Here is a 17,594-nt window from a genome sequence, read left to right as displayed (position 1 = left end):
TGAATCATTGAGATCTTCACCAGATCAAAAATGGCAATGGAAAAATAGTTCTTCAAGTCGCGTAGGAAGCACATGAGCGTTCAGAAACCGCGTTTTATAGTTGTTAAGGTTAATTTCATAGTGTTTTCTTGGATCATGCGTGGTTGTTCATATCACGTGAATGATTAATACTTTTTTTTTTTTTCTTTGGAGGGAGAGTTGGTATTGATTTGATTTCCTAGCAACCAAACAGGTTGAAGAAGAGAGAGGAGTTAATAGCACGCTGCACCGACGCTGTTTTTCACCCATGGATGAAAATAAGGAAACCTGTAGTAGTTGGATTTTTATGGCAGATTTATTGTGACACATTTAAGTGTAAAGATCTAGTTGCGAGCTTCTTAAGGCTATTTTCGAATCTTGGAAACTGCAAAAAATAAAAAATAAACATTTTTTTATATTTAATTTCACTCTAAAAATAAAAAAAAAATTAAAATTAATTAAAAATTTATACATTTAATGACTTTAAATCCATTTTTTATTTTCCTTTATTTTTTCTCTTCTTACGCTCTTTTTTATTTTTTTTCTCGTATTTTCCCTCAATTTTTTTGGCAATCCAAACATAGTCTTAAGTGTTAAAAACAACTACCAAATAATCAAGAAGAGCAGAAAGGATGCCAAAACTTTCACGTCCCTGCCATAATTTCAACAAGCATATAAGAATATAACTACATGCTCTGCTCATAGCAGAACCTCCAGAAAGGGTTCAACAAAACAAACAATAAAGATAAAAAGATCAAAGCAGATGATCTTATATATACTCTTTTAACATTTTTTTTTTCAGTCCAGGACTTTACCTATATGCTAGTGTGAGTATATCATCTTAAATATGTGTTCATTTTCTCTTGGAGATAAGAATGTGTACCATAAACAATTCCCAGTTTGGAGGTCTTCATATAGATCAGGTTACAGTAATGCAAGAAGTTCAGGGAAAAAAGGCCTTTCCCTCAATTAATAAGAGGCCTCCATACGTTTGGCTGCTCTTCAGGTTTTTCGCTCCCGCTGAATCTCGAGTAATCCTCTGGGACAGGCAAATTCAGCTCTGAACAAATGAATTGAATTATTTTTCCAGTCACACCCCCGAGCGACATCTTGTTCAGGGTCACAGCAATAGCAAACTTGTTATTTATGTCACAGTAGCCTGTAGATCCACCCATGCCTGAGTGTCCAAAGCCTAACAAAGTCCCATCCTTCGAGCTACAACTCTTGAACCCTAGACCAAATTTCCCACTTGGGAAACCATAATTCTCGTATTCCCCTACACCCAAGAATGCATCATGGATTCTGGGGTTGCTAAAAATCTTAGTGTCACTCTTTGGAGAGTCATCACCATTTTCAGTGCTGCCAACTCTATGCCCATTGTTGCTAACGGTATTCTCACTACTACTACCACTATCATGGGGAAACCTACCGTGATTATCACACCTAGCCTTTCTATTGTAACAACTATCCTTGGAACTTCTACTACCATCATCTGTGTTTTGTTCGTGAATGTTGGTTTTGTTTGAAGCAGCAGCTACGTCCTTACTTTTGCCACCTTTCTGCTTCTTGGAGGTTTTCTGGGAAGGGAATGATGGAATGTGGGGGTGGCTGCCAAGTGGCGGCTTGGACGAAGTGGAATGTGGTGGTGGCAGAATGCCACCATCAGCTAGGGTTGCATAGTAGCGAGCCAGTGCACGGGCTGAGCAATGTCCATTAGCAGAAGGTATGATGGAACGACGGATATTGAGTGTGTTGAATAGAGCAGGAAGAACGGTCACAAGCTCAGAGATGTTGCTCGTGAAACTTACGGGTAGGTCAGGACGATTGCTGTACACTGACAACTTGCGCACATCATCAGTATCCACTGTGAGAGTTGCAAGTCGAGATTCCACACCTGAAGAGGAGCAAAGAAAGCTATGATGATGATGACAGTAATTGTAAAATGAAGGGCAATAAAAAGGTTACTAATATATCAACCAAATTGAGGAAAGAATACAATCGTGTGTGCATGCTCATGGATATTCCATCCATACATGAATGTAAGTGAGCAAATTAACAAGATGCAGTTTAAATCGTGCCTGGAGGAATTCCAACATATAGCTCGCCTTCAATCTGGAGGGGGTGAATAAATGCTTCTTCTAGTATCTCCTGGAATTTCTTCCCAGAAGCATGCTGTTATCCAAAGAAATTATTAGAACAGTTGAAAATAGGCTAAGAGAAATAGGGGAAGAACATCAAACATGGTATGAATAATATAAAATGAATCGTGTACTTGTATTCCCATTAATCTAACCACCATAACCATTTAAAACAAGCAAGAAAACAAAACTAGAGTTCAAGATTTTAATGACACTTAATTTCAACTAAGAGTGGGATTTGGTAACATATATATATATATATATTTGAGTTACCATTTTTTCTTAAAGGGACACTTTCTATACAGATAAATAGATGGGGGGAGGACTTGAACCTAAGGCTTCCAATTAAATACATTTCTGATACCATATTGAGTTACTATTTTTCCTAAAATTTCAAGCTATGAGGATTTGAACCCACATTGTACATCATACTCTTCACATATGCTAAACTCAAATCCTATGGTTTTGAACTTCAGGATATTGGCCAGACTAAAAGTAATCAAAGAAAACCTGTGAGGGACACTTAAAGAACTAAATGCCCTAAAAATTGATAAAAAAGTTAAAAAATAAATTCCCATATAATCACAAGGTTCTGATAATGAAGCAATAATACCTCAATAATTCCACCACACAGCCAGCCAAAAGATAAATAATGATATAACTGCTCATGACCAGGTTCAGTCTCAGGGACTGACATAGCAATGCGATTTAAACATTCATCCCACTCGCACATCAACAAAGGATTTTCTCTTGAAATATCACCCAAGGCGTTTTGCAAACCAGATGTATGTGTAAGCACATGATGGACCTAAGAAGGAGAGCCAAACAAAAAAGAATAGATAAAACAAAGAACAGGACTAAGAATTGCAGTCTTCAGATGGTAATGAAAAAAATTCATCAGCTTAGATGAAAAAATGTTGCACCTTTATTAGCTCCTTTTTATTTGATCCAAATTCTGGCCAAATATTTGCAATACTCTCCCCAAGCTTCAGTTTCCTGATGGATAAAACACTCAAAGCAATTACTTTCAGCTTCAGTGATGAAAAATTAAAATTCCATCTGTGTAAGATCATAAGTTCTTTACTGTCTTTGTTGATCTTGCATGAGACTCCACCAGGAAAATGAAACTAATATTGAGCAAGAAAAAAAAAATTGAAGTGATGAAGAAAAAAAACATTTTCACAAGAGAATACAAAGGATAAGTAATTAGGACTAATTAAAAACAATGATCCATGTCCATGCAACTCTTGCTTTCCTTTATTGTTACTGCCCTTATTTTCCTTCAGGTTGGAGTTTTTGGCTTAGTTTCTTCTCCTTTTGGCTCAAATTCTGAATTCAATCAGAAACCATTCGCTTTCTTTAAATAATGTTTTAAAGATAGAAGTTGTAATAGATGTGAGTACCAAATCTCTCACTCACATACTTTCTACATATATTCTTAAGACACAGAACTTTTTTTACCAAAAGAAAAAAAAAAAGTGGCACAATATGTGAATAAATTAGCATGCAAATTACAGAGGGCAAAAACATGTTCAAATACCAGGTATGCTACCACGACAAGCAAAGTGCTTTTGGATTAGCATTCAATAAAGTAATATGTTATTATAAGTGGCATAAATTAAAACAAATTGAAGAATCCAAGTGATAGGGTTAAGTATGAAAATGTCTCATAAGTAAAACAGCAAAAGGAATTATATACTTCATAAAATTGAATTAACCTCCACAAAGAAACTTTCTTAAGGTCCAAAAGGGCATGGGGAGAACAATCGATTCAATCAATTAAAATCTCTGAATAAGTTAAACTCCAGCAATATCAATATTAGTTTTTATCATAAAAATTCTTTGATGCGTACAAAGATGATGCCCATCCACACCACCCATGTAATCAAGCTATTTGTAGGTAGGCCACAGCAATATAAAAGTAAGAGATTAAGCAATTGCCATGTTGGCCATGTACAAGAACATGGCCATGTGCCATGTTGGTGGCAGGATGGAGGTGGAAAGGAACGCAATTGCACTGAATGGATTCAAGAACATGCAACATTAATAGTCATAATCACAATTACATACCCTTTGTCAACCAGCCAATGTATCATTCCTGCTGTAATACCCTTTGTTACAGAGAAAACAGGAAATAGGCTATCAGGTTGAACTGGACGAGGATCATATCTTCCAAGCACTCCAGCAGCAGTATCAATAATAACCTCCCCATCTTTGTAGGCACATACCTTGAGGCACCATCAGTGAAGAAGTTATCAAGTCAACAGAAAGTTTGAGGCAATTGCTTGCTTTTGAATGTAAAAAATGCAACACAAATTAAACTTAGCAGACAAAACAGTTTCTTTACAATCTAACCAAAAATAAATAAATGTAATAAATCACGAATCACAAATGTGAAGCAACTAATTTGCCAAAGGTTATGGAATTGAATTCCTAAAGCACATAGCTGTTTCAATTTACAGTGTCATCTATCAAGGACATTTGTTCTGTATCAAACAAACAAAACGGATATGAGATTCTAAGAATATCCTCCACAGAAAATATTCTCATCTTTGCACCCAGCTAGTAGCATTTGATGTATCCCTTTCCACTTACCAGTAAGGTAGGAAATGGTGATCCCTATAAATTTTTTAAAATTTGGAGATTAGATTTGACCACCCACTCATTAGAAATAGCTACTTCAAAATTAAACTTGATAATTTCAAGAAGACCATTGGTGAAAAATTGTCTAACCCCTAAACTCACCTCAATTCAACTCAAGAGGCCTTGCCCAACTCTTTGGAGTCTGCTATACAATCAAATTTTATGGCACTTCTAGGGCTTTTACAGGTAAGTCTCCAATCCTGAAGACCTATCACACTCACATCAAAATGAAGATTCCAACATCGCTTCTAGTCTAAAGGAGTAGGTGATATTAACATTGTTTGAACAATACATGCCAGTTAGCCATAATAAACAATGGATTATCATCCAAAGTTCCTTTATGCTCCATTTGATCACTGGAAAGATAAGCAAAAACAAATGAAACTTACATCATATTCTAGGATAATTGAGAATTTAGTGAACATGATCCTTTAGGTTTTCTTGTAGGATTGAATTATAACTGGCAAAAGGACCAAGATAGTATATTTTTAGCCTGTTAATTTAAGTGAACTAATAATATGATGATTTTCATCCATTCACTTGAAATTTTGTCACAAACTTGAATATGTGAAAATGCACTCTTTTATCATGGAATTATTAGGTTCTTAAAAAATTATTACATTTTGGATGTTGCTAGTCTGCAGAATATAAAATATGAAGATTCCCACTCTACTGTGCTGGTGCCATGCAGTGCATTGGTGGCATTTTGAATCATTAAGTTCTATCTCATTACTCTAACAAATATGGAATATCTGGTCAAGGGAAAGTACTTGTTGCTTTTATTAGTAATTATCTTCTACATCTCCTTCTTTGTTCTTCCACTATCTTAGTAGAATGACAGCATTACATTTATTTCTTGTGCCTCTACATTCAAATCCACCAACATAACCATAGATGTCAAACCAGTCATTTAATATTTTTAAGGGCAACAGGAAATCATCAGACAAGGCAAATACACCCATGGAAATGAAAACTAACAGCTATAGAAATGGAATATGGAGAATGTATATTAGAGAAAAACCAATCAAGCTTTGAAAAATGTTACACAATCAGAAGATAAACAATGCAGGTTACCAAGCTATCATGTATATAGTTGTATAGTGGGATGCACCTGAATTCCCAGTATTTTATCATCATTCCCCAGCTCAACTAGGAGGCGCCTTAGCTTTGTCTCTACATCCGAATGGACAGGTGTATCATATATCCATTGTGAATTCACTGCTGGTCCCTTGCTAATGTATCTAACACAAAAAAAAAAAAAAAAAAAAAAAAAAAAAAAATCCACAATTCAATGAGAAATGAAGGGCAAAAAAATAAACTACGACATAATACAGTTGAGGACATACTTACCCTTGTAGAACAGATTCAGCAAATGGTCTCATGATATCTAAATAACTGATGCGAACATCCATTATGGTTGAAAGCCCTGAATCCATATCAATAAAAGAAAAAAAAAAAACTATTAAATTAAATAGGCACAATAATTTGTTAGAATATCATTTTCCCCAAAAGCATAAACTTGAAGGAACTAGGCTAACATTATGCAACTTTAACATCACAGCCTATGTGTGGCTTCCCCTGATACATGAGTTCAATAGATAGCAAATAAACAATCAAAGATGTTCAAACCCAAGACTTCCAAGAGCCAAAACTCCAATACCATGTTAAATCATCAGTTTCCCAAACTCTAAAGCTTTTGGGAAATGAGTCGACAATGTATATCAAGTTGAGTGATATTCAACGACATTTGAAATAAAGAGGTTAGTGAGGATGTGCCAACTACAAACCTCTAAGAAGATTAAGAACCCGTGCGAATATCACAATATCCCCTGGAAATGCATCCACCTAGAAAACAAGTTTGTAGTTTCTTGGATATGGATGAAAATAAGCAATAAGTGTATTAAAACAACATAACCTAGAAGGGGATGATACAAGAACTTACGGGATTAAAGCGTTTAACTTCTTTTTTATTGAGTTTCATCTTTTCCTGTATGACTTTCATGTTCTTCGTTCGTTGCTTAGACAAAGATCTCATGTTTTCCTTATTAGAACAAAAGAATTAGTACAAGATAGGATTTTCAGTAGTTGAATAGGCAACTTGCGAAGCAAGTAGGATATGCTTACAAGAGCTTCACTAGCTGGTGTTGAAGAACGGAAAAATACAGTTGCTACTTCCATCGCCTGATCTGGCAGGTCAAGGCGCAACCTAAGTCCCATTTCTGATAAGGCAGACAAAAGAGCCACATGATCCCCCTGTAACAATAAGCAGTGAAAATTCTTTCATCATTTACAAAGAACGATTTGAAGCAAACTTCAAACCAAAAATGATAGCAGCAAGCCATTGGTTTGGCAATGTACAACTAGAATTGAAGAATTATTAAGGATAAGTACTTGCTTTATTATCATAAAGAAAATCAAACAATGCACAAGAACCTCCAATTTTAGTCAGGGTACATCATTGCACATAATTAGGGTCATGAATCTTAAGAATAAAGTCAATTATCCCTCATTATAGTTACTTGTGCTCATCATCCGTTTGGATCACTCAGTATTGTTTCTTTAAGTAAGTTCTATAAAGTAGTCAAACCAGTGGTAGAACATAAATGAAATGGTAACCCATTCTAACATTTTAAATATAGAAGACAAGAATGTAAAAAAAAAATGCGGCACAATGGAGAAGAATTGAAGATAAAGAACTAGAGCATGGCCGATCCATGTAAAGAGTGACCATATACAGATGATAAATGCATGCAACATATAAATCCTAGCAATTTACATTCAACCATTAAAATTTTATCTTCCAATCATCTAGAACTCTAGCTTGGTATTATATTTACCTAAAAATCACAAAAAGGACCATACTAACCTCTGCAGATGCCAGAAACAATTTCGCTAGTGCTTGTTTCATAGAGCTTGATAGTGACTTTGTAAGCCCAAAGTCAAGCAAAACTGGACGATGTGGAGGTTCCTTGCTGACAAGAAAATTTCCTGCAGAGAATTATGTGGGAAAGCATTTATTCAATTAATTTTTTAGCAGTCAACTAAAAGGTAGAATGGATGAATAGCCCATCAGGTAGCAAATTTACAATCAGAAATAACTCTATGACTGTAGTTACAATTCAACCAGAAACACAAAACAATGAAAGAGATTGAGGACCAAGCAGTGGAGGAGAGAAAGAATGAGTACCAGGGTGGGGGTCACCATTAAAAAATCCATCAACATAAATCTGGTGGGCATATGCACGAGTTATTTCTTCGACAAGCTTTTGTTTGTCAATACCAAAAGCTTTCAGTGATTCACAGTCATTCAAACGAACCCCATCCATATACTCTAAAATGAGGACTTTTTCAGTTGACTGCAATTACAAATGACAAGACAGAGAGTAAGTTATGTGAAAAGGGAATGGCAACCTCCATGGTAATTAAGAATGGAACCAATCAGATAAAATATAATGATCAATCATAAATTTCTTGAGCTGGGAAAAGAAATGCACTCTTTTACCCACTTTGAGAAGTACAAACTAAAATTTGGCCAGATATTGAGGATTAAATTAGTCTATTTTGAGCTTCAATGATGCTAAAGTCCAGTTTATGATCTTCTTTTCTTTTCTTTTCCATTCAAGCAGAGCTTCAGATGTTACATACTTTATGATTTCTTTGTCATTCATTCAAACAGAGATGTAGACAGATGAAAATTTTTAATTTTAGAACCTGTTTTAGAAGTCTTATATGCTTGCATATTGTTCTAAGTTGGTTTTAAGTTAGGATTTTTCTTTTTCTTCTTTTTTGGTCCGTAGGGTCAGTATGCATACCTATACCAGACCAGTTACTAGCAACATTAGGAGCAACAAAAAATGAATTTTTTTTCTTGGGAAAATCATAGTGGTTTTTACCACTCAATGTCATCATGCTTCTTGTAAGGATCCATGTCTACATAGTCTTCCTTTTCTACATTAATCATCAATTCTCCATTTCCTTAAACGTTTTTCTGGAGCTTTTGTTATCAACTATGCCAACCAGCAAACAAGCTCTGAACATTCTCAAATGGCTGAACCCTAAAAATTTTCACACTCCTAAGCAACTAGCTTTGAGTAGGATATACCTGAATAACTTCTGGAATCAACACATCCACTTGATTGCCAGGCATGACATCATTCTTGTTTTTGCAGCCTAGATTTCTGGAGACTTTTCTAGTGTTTTCTACAGGCACAGAGACAAGTGATGATATCAAGCTATAAAAGCATAGTGTAGTGAAAATCTAAAATCAATTTGCTAAGCCACTGAAAGTAATAGAAAACAATCACTTGTTTCCCAATTACAAGACCATAAAAAAGCACTGAAATTAATATTCCATGAGACCAGAGCATACCAGCTTCATGATCAAAATCAAGTTCTTTAGGTGCTTCTCTGCACCATTCATCAATCATAGGGTTGAAGTCATATTGTGGTTCTGCCCATGCTATCCAGTCAGCTATTGACTTTGCATTCTTTAAGTCCTGCAACCAATAGTAAGCCCAACAACCATATAATTTTTTATTTTATTTTTATAGGATGCCCAACAACCATATAATGACAACAGATATTACTTCCTATCACAATCATCTTAAAATCCAAAAGCATGCAAGACCTCCAATATGACTGTCTTGATGCCCTCATGTTGAACTTTAACAACCACATCTTCCCCACTTCTCAGAGTTGCACGATGAACTTGAGCTATCTGCATGGAAGAATAGCAAGAGATAAGAATACCCCAGAATATCCTTAGTTTGACTATACTCACTATACCATGAAAGAAAATCCCAAATGGTGATGATGATGATGATAGCAAATATTTTAAATTGTGGAGATATTACTAATTGATACTGGATCTTACCGACGCTGTCGCCAGAGGAGCATCAACAAAACTCGAGAATAGATCATCCATGGATTTCCCTAACTCCTTCTCTATAGTCCGACATATCTGTACAAATGAAACTAAAGCTAAATCATATGTCTATAAATGCTATAGTTGCATGTGTTTCTACACACATACATATATGCACTTCCACATCTGCACACAAAAAAAGGATGAGCAAATGAACTTTTAAATGCCAAAAACAACCAAATTCTATACATCTCAGCATCAGACTGTCAGAGGACCTCTATAAAAAAACAAAAAGAAAAAGAAAATCACAAATTTTTTTATTTTCTTTCATCTCTCATGTTCACAAAGCTGATAGAAGTAACCTCTTTCAAAGGCCGAGGAGGAAGAGAATCTTGTAACTGCTTGAGAAGGGATATATAGGCCTCAGGAAGCACATCTGCACGTGTAGATAAGTACTGTCCGAGTTTTACCCACAAACCTTCCAACTCTACTATCAAATTAAGCACACGTTTAGCATTGCGTTCATGAGCCCTTTCCCATAGAGCGGCTTTTTTAGATTTGCTACTCCATTTCTCTCTTTGCTGTAAAGCCTTCAGTAAAAAAGGAACAGGACTTAATGTGATTTCACACTTATATGAAGTTCTAAAACCATGCATGTGCATGCACAGATGTATACCTTATAATCCAGGTAGATTATAAAAGCTACTGTGAATACTTTCACACGCCGTCTGTAGATGTTTCCCCATCCCATCAGAGGTAGTTAGTTGATGAAAGGAGGCAACCGACAATTACTCTCACAGACCTTCCTGTAACAATATGAGTAGAACAAATGATTTCATTTCCATGAAAAACTGTAAACATATTTGAATCATCCCCTCTACAGTTTTCAAAGTACCCACATTTTTTCACACAAATTCACTACAAATGATCAATTGCAGGAACATTTTCCATAATCAATTTCAATCAAATTCTCTTCAATTTCAACACATAGACAACAGTTCTCATTTACATCACTCAATGATGCCCTCAATGTCTTCCATTTCCAGTATCTGGTTCTCAAGAGACCAAAAAATCAACTTCTTAGAGCTACACAATTATAATAATAATAATAATAATAATAATAAATGATAAATAATATTAATAATAATAATTAAGAAAAAAAAAGCCTAGCATGATCGATTTTTCCACTATTTTCAAACCCGAAACAAACGGCAGGCATTAAATTCAAGCAATAAAGTATTAAATTACGAACAAGTACTCTGATTCTGGGCCTTACAGAGTGAATAGTTAAACTAAAAGCAAAAATTAATGAAAATGAAAATCAAGCATATACCACCAATAACAATCCAAATATCAATTATGCCTACAATCTGTAACTCGATCATCATCTTGATGTAATTACCAGAAAATCAGCACTATAATTAATAAAAATTTAACTGCTAATTATAAAAAATAAATAAACAAATCCATACAATTCCGCTCACCAAATCGCAGCAAAATCAGAATCACATTCATGAGGATTTCGAGATTAACAACATACAAAATAAATAAATCAATCAATTATGAGGAAAATTCAAACAGAAAAAAACCTCACCGGATAACGCGAAATGACCACGTCGAGCGGCGAGAGCACACAGCAAAAAAAAGCGTCTAGAAACGGTGCCGTTTTGAAGTTGTTTACGTGGTTGGAATCTTTACTCGGCTTTTTGGGTTTGGGCCGTGTAGGCACCGTCAACTGCAAGTCAAACTCAGGCCATTGTGACGTGGGGTACTTATGACGTGGCAAGTTGTGAGTGGGGGTTACGCTTTGGTTGGTGACGGAAGGCGGGGTGAGATGTGATCTAAGCCGTTGATCGTTTGAAAGGCGTGGCTTAAAGCTAGCCTCTTCCGATAGGCCTATGTTTGTAAGACTGCCCAGTCTCCTAAGCACGTTGTCGGTCCAATCCGATGGCCCACTTCTTGGCCCATGGGCCCAACTGAGTTTTCTTGATACCGAAGTTTTTCCTTTGACGAATATTAAGGGCAAAAAAGGAATATGTGCCGTGTAACAGTATCCTCAATAATTTTAAAAACAATTGAGATAATTTTCCTTTCAGCAAAAATTTAAACATTTTAATAAATGGAAATAAAGGAAAAAAAAAAAAGAGGAATATGTGCCACGTAGGAATAAAAAATATTGGGTCATTCAATTTTTTCTAGATTATATAATAATTATTGATTAATTGATAACATCTCTATAGTAAAAAAGTTTATTAAATATAAAAGTAATATATTTTCATCTCCCACAAAATAGATACAAAATTGATAAGTGAGATTCACGAGAAGGGGTTAGGCTTAGCTTGACTTTTAGTTTAGTAGGAGACAAGGTGGGCGGGGTAGGTTGGTTGCAACCGCCCCTAAGTAGCATTTATCCAGAAGGGAAGAAAAAGTCATAAAAAGAAAATTCATGTACATAATCAAATAATTGATTAAAGTACCCGATAAAATTTAAATTATTGAACGAAAATAAAAACACCTTAGATTAGGATACAAAGTTAGGAGGCTTCGAATATAAAGCAATGAAACCTTATTAGGTATGTAACATTTTGTAATCAGTGGACGTTTTTCAATATTATAGCAAAAAGTATGATAAATTACATCTATATAATATGACTTTTTTTTTTAAAATCAACCTATCTTTTGAAAATATAGTTTCTATTTTTTTATTAATTTTTAATATAATATTAGGGTTTAAAAGTTTATCTAAATTTTAGATAATATTAATCAATTATCTTTATTTTATATTTTCTTTTATTATAATACTAATTTGTTTTATTTCACGATACTGGATACTTCCTTTCTCCATTGTGAATGAATTCTTAGAACTACTCTCAAAAGTTCGACCATCAAAAAAAGATTAAACCTCATTTTACATCCTAATTAATTATGCATTGGGTTTATTAAGGTTGATGGTGTCTTATTTTGTACAATCATTTTTAAATCAAATCTGTCAAGAATTCTATACTATTTTATAAATTCATACAATGTACATGAAAAGATAATTGATGGCATAAATATAATTGCACTTATGGAGTCAGTTACAATATAAACAAAATTACAACATGGAGAGAGTTTAGATATAATTTAACTACTATCATGAGAATGATTGACCATCAATTGCCATCATCTTAGAGTAATTTCACGGGTATTGACTTGCAAGTTGCAACTTATAATGTCTTCTTTCATGCATCCATAAGATTAGAGTTTCATCAAGCACAACAACATGTGACATAGGTAGAAGATAGGATTGGCACAAAAGGTACGATGTAGATGAAATAGAGAACTAAAGTTATTGTAATAAGTTTTGAATCTAATTGATTTCGCAAATTGTGGAAGGGATAACATGATACTCAACTTGGGGTTAGGGCCAAGATAGACAACATAAACAGTTGTTAAGGTTTTATCATCTAGATTTCTAGTGGGGTTAGTATTGACAAATGCACATAGTGATAGAGAAGATGACCAATAAATATAAAGCCATGATGTATTGTAGTCTTTTGGTTATTGCCTAGTGAGCAACATAATACTCCCTTAGTTACTATCTAGTGAATAAGAGGCAATTTATTGACAACAAATGATATATTTGGGCATTTCGATGAGAGATATTACATGGATTTAATAACATTTTTATATAGAGTGACATTTATTGGCCAGGTGCCATCATTGAGGTGGAAAGGCTCAATAGATAATGGAGTTGACACCTCTTTTGCTCCATATATGTTGGTTTTCTCAAGAAGGTCATGGATATACTTGTGTTGAGAGATAAAAAACCATGTTTGGTTGGGAAAGCTTAATTCCAAGAAAATAACTTAATAAATCCAAGTCTTCAAAGAAAATTGAGTGGTTAATGATGAAATGAATTTATTTAAAACTCTCGTGCAACTTCCAATAATGACAAGGTCATCCACATACACTAAGATGTACATAGTGACAACTTCTTGACAATAAATAAACAATGAGATGGTAGATTAGGAGTTAATAAATCCACATAAAAGTAATAAGCTTTTTAGTGTTCCATACCCAAGAAGCTTGGGGAAAGCCATAGATGGTTTGTTTTAATTGGCACACATGAGTTGAATATTGAGAGTCCAAAAAGCCTTGCAATGTGCCTTAAAGGAAGGCATTGTTTATGTCCAATTGTCTTAAGGGTCAACCATGAGTCACTACCAATATGAGAACCAAATGAATTGTTATTGGTTTTACAATAGGATTAAAAGTAGCATGGAATGGAAACTTTCAACCACTAATCTTACTTTGTAGTATTCAATAGAGGCATCCAAATATCTATTAACTATGAAAATCTAGTTACACTTCACAACATTTTCTAAAAAAATGAGCAAAAACTAAGTTCAAAGTGCAATTGTTAATGAGTGCGTTACATCATCTGTTGATGGCATTACACTATTGGGGATGTTCAAGTGTTTAGATGATAGTAATGGTTACAATGGTTTCAGGTGGTGGCGGCAAGGTTGTGTTGTTTCGACTTAATGATATTATTTCTAGATTGGGTAAGCATGTGGTAGGAGTAGGTGCAAGGGTTGTGGAGTAGAAATGATATTTTGTTAGAGAGGATTTATTAGAGAAGTAGTGGAGGCATCACTTGTTGACAACATAGCGAGTCATGTGTATGAGGATAATCATCATTTGGTGGAGTGGCTTAGGTCGATGAGGTGTTAATGGAAAGCATATTAAAGTACAAAGGTTGATCAACTAAGGCCAACTTATCAAAGATATTATTGACTCATGACAAATGACACTAAGGTCTCTTAAATGGAAATTTGGTTTCCATAAAGACCACATGTCTTAAGATGAATAATTTTTCAATGTTGGGTCATAGCAATGACAAGCATTATGAGTTATGGGGTAGGCTAAGAGGGTGTAAGGACAAGCTAGTGTTTCTAGTTTATGAGTGGTGTATGGACAAAGGTAGGGATAACACAGGCAACCAAAGATATGCAATTTAAAATAATAAGAGAAAGTGAAAAAAGCTTATCATAGGGGAATTATAAGTAAGGATTGATATAGGTAGCAATAAATTAGATAAATAGCCATTTGGAAGGTAATTGACCAAAAAATGAAAGAGAAGAGATGATTCAATGATGTAGTGATGATGTTGTTTTACCGTTCCTATATTTTGAGGTATATGAGATGGGAAAACTAGATGTTCGATGTCAAGTTTTTGAAGAGAGGAGTGAAAGCTTTAATATTCACCATCACTGTCTAAATAAATTGTGACTATGTTGGTTTTAAGGTAGTTTTTCATTATAACTTTGAATTTGAGTTTGAGAGGATGTAACCATAAGTATTTAGTGTAATGGTCAACAAATATAACATAGTAACAATGCTTGTCAAAGGATGTGATAGGAAAAGGCCTGAAGCATCAGATAAATTAGGTTAAGGGAACAATGACTTGTGAGAGAGTTAATACCAAATGAAACAATATCTTGTGAGACATGGACTCATTAGAGAAATGTGGGACTCTAATACCATAAAACTTTAAAGGAAACTTATCTTATTTTCTATATTATCATTGATTCATTATCTTTTACATAGCATACATTTGAAGAATAAAAAGAGTTTGTTACAAAGATAATTGATGGTATAAACAATTTTAGTTGCTATCATCTTGGAACAATTTTAGTGATAGACAGTTCACTTACAAGTGAGGGAGTCTTCCTTTTAGATATTATTTAATTTTAACTTATTGACCTCCACAACTTGTGCTCGTTAGTCTTTGTCTGTCATAGTGTTGTGATTTTTTTATTAAAAATTGACTGATACAACCCATATCATCCTTATAAATAGTTTCACCTTATATCAATTAACTCTTATGACTTTGAAGTATATCTATATACACGAGATGAGGTACTGTTACAAATGTCGCTGTTATTAGTCTTAGGAATTCCCAATCAATGTAGGATATCACGTCACACTATAGACCTATGAAGGTCCAATTGTTATCTTATATTTTGGGCCTTAATTGTAGACCCAAATCCAAATAATTAAAGAAAATGATTGACAAAAGAGGTATCACCGTCTCAATGAATGACCGCACAACCTTTTACCAAGCAAAAACAGCAGGAAATCACAAAGCAAACAAAATATGCTTTGAGAAAGAGCAACATCAAGGGACAAGCCCCTTCCTTTCCATCATGGATGCCTGTCAATAAGGGTCAATACCACCTTTATTGTTCCCTTAAGCCAGCTATTCTCCATCCCATTTCAATCAAATGTCCTTTGCATGTTACCCTACTCCCATGATTTAGCCTTCTAGTCCTTTATTATTAAAGATAACGATTGTAAACTTTTTTTTTTTTTTTAATGATGTTTTATATTTTAAAATTTTAATATGTATAATACATGTTCCTTCTAATTTGAGTTTTTTCTTACTGGATATGGTTATTCAAGCATGACTGTACCTTGACACTCAATTCCGGTAAGATCCAATAAAAAATTGCACCAGTGCATACCTTCTTTGCACCGTTAAAGGTAAAGGTAGGACCCAAAAGTTTACCTGGTGCCGACATTCCCATGCCCAAATTGAGTGAAGCCTTTTGATTGAAATGGGAAATTTGGCACGCTTTGGCGGTGCTTTAGCTGTCTGGCCTTTGGCCGCCAGGTACAGTCACTTGCTACTTTTGGAATTTCATGCCCCATCAACTGGTTCCACCCCCTTTTCTCTCTCTCTCTCTCTCTCTCTCTCTCTCCATATATATATATATCAAAATCCAGAGGCCTTGCATACCCACCAAGTATTCTGCATTCTTCTTGAGTATATCGCATTGGGCTCCCTTCAGTGCCTTGCATTAAGATGTAGGGAGTAGAATGCAGCCAAGGATGACTTGCCGGAGATGGGGCATTCCTCGTTAATCCGGCAAGTTGTCCTTGGCTACATTGGGCTCTCTTCTTCTCATGTAAGGCCCTGCAATGGCAAAAGCCAGTATGTCTCGAAAAGCGAGAGTACAAGAGCGCAGGAGTCAGGGACACAGGGATAAGCATTAAGCACTCTCTGGCAATGCATTTCCCAATAAGCCAAAAGCCCAGATTGCCAGCCTGCTTCAGCTGCAACTCTCTTTAATACCCTGAAGCAACCTCAGATGACCCGAATGGTTAGTTCCTCTTGTCACGACCCATGCCAGACGAGTGGTGTCTTATCGGGCTGGGAAAGAGCAGAATGATGAAAAACAAGCCATCCGTGGACAAATCCTCCTGGCAGGAAACCACCATTTCAGACACAATAATGGAGAAAAAGCAGAAGCAGCGTGGGGATTATGAAATCTAGTGTCTCTGGACGATGGAAAATTATGTGATATGAATGATTGGAATTGGATGTATGGGTTCTGGGTAAGTTCTGTGAAGGTGCTGTAGAGCCCAATTCTTTTTGTTGCTTTCCTTATTGGATATGGTAATTGTAACTCATATGATTCACTCCATTATTGATTGATTTTAATGGGGAGATTTATGATGAAGATGAAGACGAAGATGCAGAGCAAAGCCGAATGCCCCATACCCCTTTTTTTTTCTAGCTGCCTGCGATTGCGGTTTTCCTCATCAATTTTTTTTTTAATACTAATTTGCTAATATTTGAAAATAAGTCATTTTGAGAAACAAATCCTCCGATAAGAATGAAAATATAGGCAAATTACCTTATTAAAAAAATCATTAATTTTAATGAAATAAATTTTTTCATTCATCCACTCATTTTCATGTTATCTCAATGTTATTTGTTCTAAATATAGACTTTTAACAAAATCCGAGATAATCGGATATTATTTATTTGTATTATGTAAAACTATCAAAATGTTTTCAGGTCAAAAAGAGATTTAATTTTAAGTTATATTTGGTTCAAAAAAAATATTAAGAAAAATAATTTTATCATATTTAATTATTTT

General features: G+C 34.8%; 1 protein-coding gene across 3 annotated transcripts; it reads right to left on the bottom strand.

The window, feature by feature from the left end:
* Nucleotides 1–651: 651 nt before the first annotated feature.
* LOC117912606 lies at nucleotides 652–11,359 on the bottom strand. Of its 3 annotated transcripts, none has more exons than XM_034827262.1 (19): nucleotides 11,258–11,359; nucleotides 10,340–10,469; nucleotides 10,026–10,253; nucleotides 9,673–9,759; nucleotides 9,427–9,516; nucleotides 9,169–9,295; nucleotides 8,902–8,999; nucleotides 7,987–8,155; nucleotides 7,666–7,787; nucleotides 6,924–7,052; nucleotides 6,742–6,840; nucleotides 6,587–6,644; nucleotides 6,150–6,225; nucleotides 5,911–6,040; nucleotides 4,227–4,384; nucleotides 3,080–3,152; nucleotides 2,770–2,964; nucleotides 2,097–2,190; nucleotides 652–1,912 (listed from the first exon to the last, which is right to left on the bottom strand). In XM_034827262.1, the coding sequence occupies exons 2-19, from the start codon at nucleotides 10,412–10,414 to the stop codon at nucleotides 984–986; spliced, it is 2,937 nt and encodes a 978-aa protein (XP_034683153.1). In that variant the 5' UTR covers nucleotides 10,415–10,469; nucleotides 11,258–11,359; the 3' UTR covers nucleotides 652–983. The 3 variants fall into 3 exon arrangements, with proteins under 3 accessions (XP_034683153.1, XP_034683155.1, XP_034683156.1); XM_034827264.1 differs by lacking the exon at nucleotides 11,258–11,359 and adding an exon at nucleotides 11,148–11,208; XM_034827265.1 differs by lacking the exons at nucleotides 9,673–9,759; nucleotides 10,026–10,253; nucleotides 10,340–10,469; nucleotides 11,258–11,359 and having other exon boundaries at nucleotides 9,386–9,465.
* Nucleotides 11,360–17,594: the final 6,235 nt, after the last annotated feature.

The sequence above is a fragment of the Vitis riparia genome, chromosome 4 (genome assembly GCF_004353265.1).
Source record: "Vitis riparia cultivar Riparia Gloire de Montpellier isolate 1030 chromosome 4, EGFV_Vit.rip_1.0, whole genome shotgun sequence".
Classification (NCBI taxonomy): Eukaryota; Viridiplantae; Streptophyta; class Magnoliopsida; order Vitales; family Vitaceae; genus Vitis; species Vitis riparia.
This window is presented reverse-complemented; position numbering and strand designations above follow the sequence as displayed.

Excerpts from the sequence above, each read along its gene's own strand:
- LOC117912606 (XM_034827262.1), bottom strand. The coding sequence starts at position 10,414 with ATGGGATGGGGAAACATCTACAGACGGCGTGTGAAAGTATTCACAGTA. Across the intron at positions 3,153-4,226 it reads CATTGGCTGGTTGACAAAGG|GAAACTGAAGCTTGGGGAGA; the intron begins GTATGTAATTGT and ends TTTATCCATCAG. Across the intron at positions 2,191-2,769 it reads TGTGTGGTGGAATTATTGAG|CATGCTTCTGGGAAGAAATT; the intron begins GTATTATTGCTT and ends TTTGGATAACAG.